We start from the raw sequence: 2,480 nt of genomic DNA, 5'->3' as shown, positions 1-2,480 counted from the left end.
TAAAGTCAAGTCTGACCTGGTTGTTTGATAAATTATATTGATCAAGCAGTTAAGTAGTGTGTCTAATCATTCCTAAGATACTACAGGTATGCTCCGTTTTCCTTCCAGCTGAGGCTTAGTCTCTGGGCAGTTGTGTTTGCTGGTTAGCCAAAGTTAGTGAAGGGGATATGTGATACAAGGTCTGTTCCTTCTGTCCTGCATTTCAGCCTGGAAGTGAGCCATGTCTTTGCCAGCAGCCGTGTGGCACAATAAACAGGCTGTCCATTTTCTTTTCAATAGGAAGGATTATCATTGATGGCATAGATATTGCTAAGCTCCCCTTGCAGACGTTAAGATCCAGGCTGTCAATCATTCTCCAAGATCCTATTTTATTCAGTGGAACAATCCGGTAAGTATTAAGCACCATCAATAAATAAAACAACATGTAATTGCTTATATGTCATATAATATGAATTATATGTTGTAATTATACTATATAATGACGTTTATGCCAAGCTGTCCAATTCCAGTCTCCTCAGTTGGAGCAGGGAGGATCAGTGACTTCTATCTGTGCTTTTCACTCACCCTGTTTTGATCTATCTGCCTTAAAATAGGAGATGGAAAAAATGCAGACTACAAAATGGTGTAGACAGAAGGAAAGAAATAGAATATGAAAAGTATTGGGAGACTGGTCTGTTTTATCCTCGAGCCTCTGTCCTTGTTTTTTCTCTGGTCTTTGAGCTGGTCTCTCATTTGTGACATCAAACACTTCAGTTCCTTTTTTTTTTTGTTCTCTTCCTACTTCTCTGAGAAAATGATGCAGTAGAAACAATGGAAAAAAGTTCCACGGTTTCCAGCAAATATCCTTCCCTATGCCCATGGCATTTACCTAGGGAAAAGAACAGTACAGTCCTCAGTGCACAGTTATATCACCTGCAGTTATAGTTTCTACATAAGTCACTGGAGTTCACTGAAAATGACACAGGGTTCAGTGGTTTGCTGACTCCATCCTAACACAGATCTCATGGTTATCTCCTGAATGTGCCTGAATAGAGCACGATTCATTCTCATCAAGAAGATGATGTGACTGTATACCTTTTTTATGCTCATTAACCTATTAAAAATTTTATTTAGGCCAGCCTCTGTCATTCACAACACATACAGCAGGAGTAAAACATAAAAACAGAGTGTTATGCACCACTGAATCTTTTATTATCATTCCATATACTCATGTAATATGAGATTCACATTTGTTGCTATCATTTCTGGGCCACAGCAAGATAAAATAATGTTCATCTATTCATAAATCCAAGATTTGCTCATTTGCAGTGAAGACTTGCATTTCATAATGCAGTATGAAGCTTGATTATTCTGTTAAGGTTTCTGTAGGAGTGAAAAACAAGGGGACACTGTATTTAAAAGGAGAGAGTGTAGATTTTTGGCCTTTGTTTAAAGATTAATGTTAATTTAAACTTGAGTATAGTCATAGCTTTTTCTAGTAAAACATGAGAATTTCTTTAGTTTATTCAGAACAAAATAAATTCTAAAACCATAAAGATTTCTACAAAATAGGAAGCTTTTTCCTTTCTGTTTAACCGAAAGTGTCAAATTTTCTTCTTAATCACATTGGTGTAAATGTTAACTAAGTCTGGAAGATTCAGTGGATTTATCCCAATGATTGATTGGAGTCAGACACAGATCTTTAGCATATGATTCTAATTATCTGCAGGTTTGTTTCTAAGCACACTAAAAGAAGAAATCCATTGCAGAAGTTTCTATTGACTGATGTTCTTGAATTACCCATGACTGTAGGTTTAACTTGGACCCTGAGAAGAAATGCACTGACAGCATGCTGTGGGAAGCACTGGAAATAGCACAGCTCAAGCATGTGGTGAAAGCACTACCTGGGGGTCTAGGTAACACGACTTCCTTTTCAGAATATTGTTTCCAGTATTCACAACATTCCTGTTTCACATTTATTTATTAAAAGGGTAGTTGATGAAGAAAGAGCTTTTTAGGTTTCTGGAAGGTGACAAAAAGTGCTTGGCTGCAGTCAAAGGTCCTACATCAATGTAACTGCTTTATCAGCTGTAGCTGTGGAGCAGAATCCTCTTTCTTTTCAAATCAGTGGTAAAATAATTTTATTTCAGTATGTCTTCATTTTGAAGCATTAAGGTTTATGGGTCTCATAAATTCAAATAAGGTGTCAACAACTCAGGTGTTATCTAGAACATTTTCATTTTTATTTTCCAATAATCATGTACAGGGAGGAAGGTTTCAAAAGCTTAAAGGTGTGAATCATTTGGCTATTAAAAAAAAAAAAAAGGAAACCCTTTAAAATGTGTAATCCTTTACATAGCCTTAGGGTAAGGAATTGATAGATGCTGCTTTGACGGGGACGTGCAATGTCATAGAATTCTGGAGAAACTCACTCTTAAACGTCCTTAGCTACTTTGATATCTAACAGATATAAAGAATATAGTGAGACAAAAGTACAGGTT

The 2,480-nt window shown here is 36.4% G+C and overlaps 1 protein-coding gene across 1 annotated transcript in view; it reads left to right on the top strand.

Annotated features, from left to right (window-relative positions):
• ABCC8 (ATP binding cassette subfamily C member 8) overlaps nucleotides 1–2,480 on the top strand; it is an 81,245-nt gene that overhangs the window by 72,877 nt on the left and 5,888 nt on the right. Inside the window, exon 36 of the mRNA XM_027904384.1 lies at nucleotides 1,792–1,895. Within this exon, the coding sequence (XP_027760185.1) occupies nucleotides 1,792–1,895 (104 nt within the window). The remainder of the gene's footprint in view (nucleotides 1–1,791; nucleotides 1,896–2,480) is intronic.

This window comes from Empidonax traillii, unplaced genomic scaffold, assembly GCF_003031625.1.
Source record: "Empidonax traillii isolate 1590-97213 ecotype Southwest subspecies unplaced genomic scaffold, ASM303162v1 scaffold1050:size236492, whole genome shotgun sequence".
Taxonomy (NCBI): Eukaryota; Metazoa; Chordata; class Aves; order Passeriformes; family Tyrannidae; genus Empidonax; species Empidonax traillii.
The sequence above is the reverse complement of the archived record's forward strand: the minus strand, read 5'-3'. Positions and strand labels throughout refer to the sequence as shown.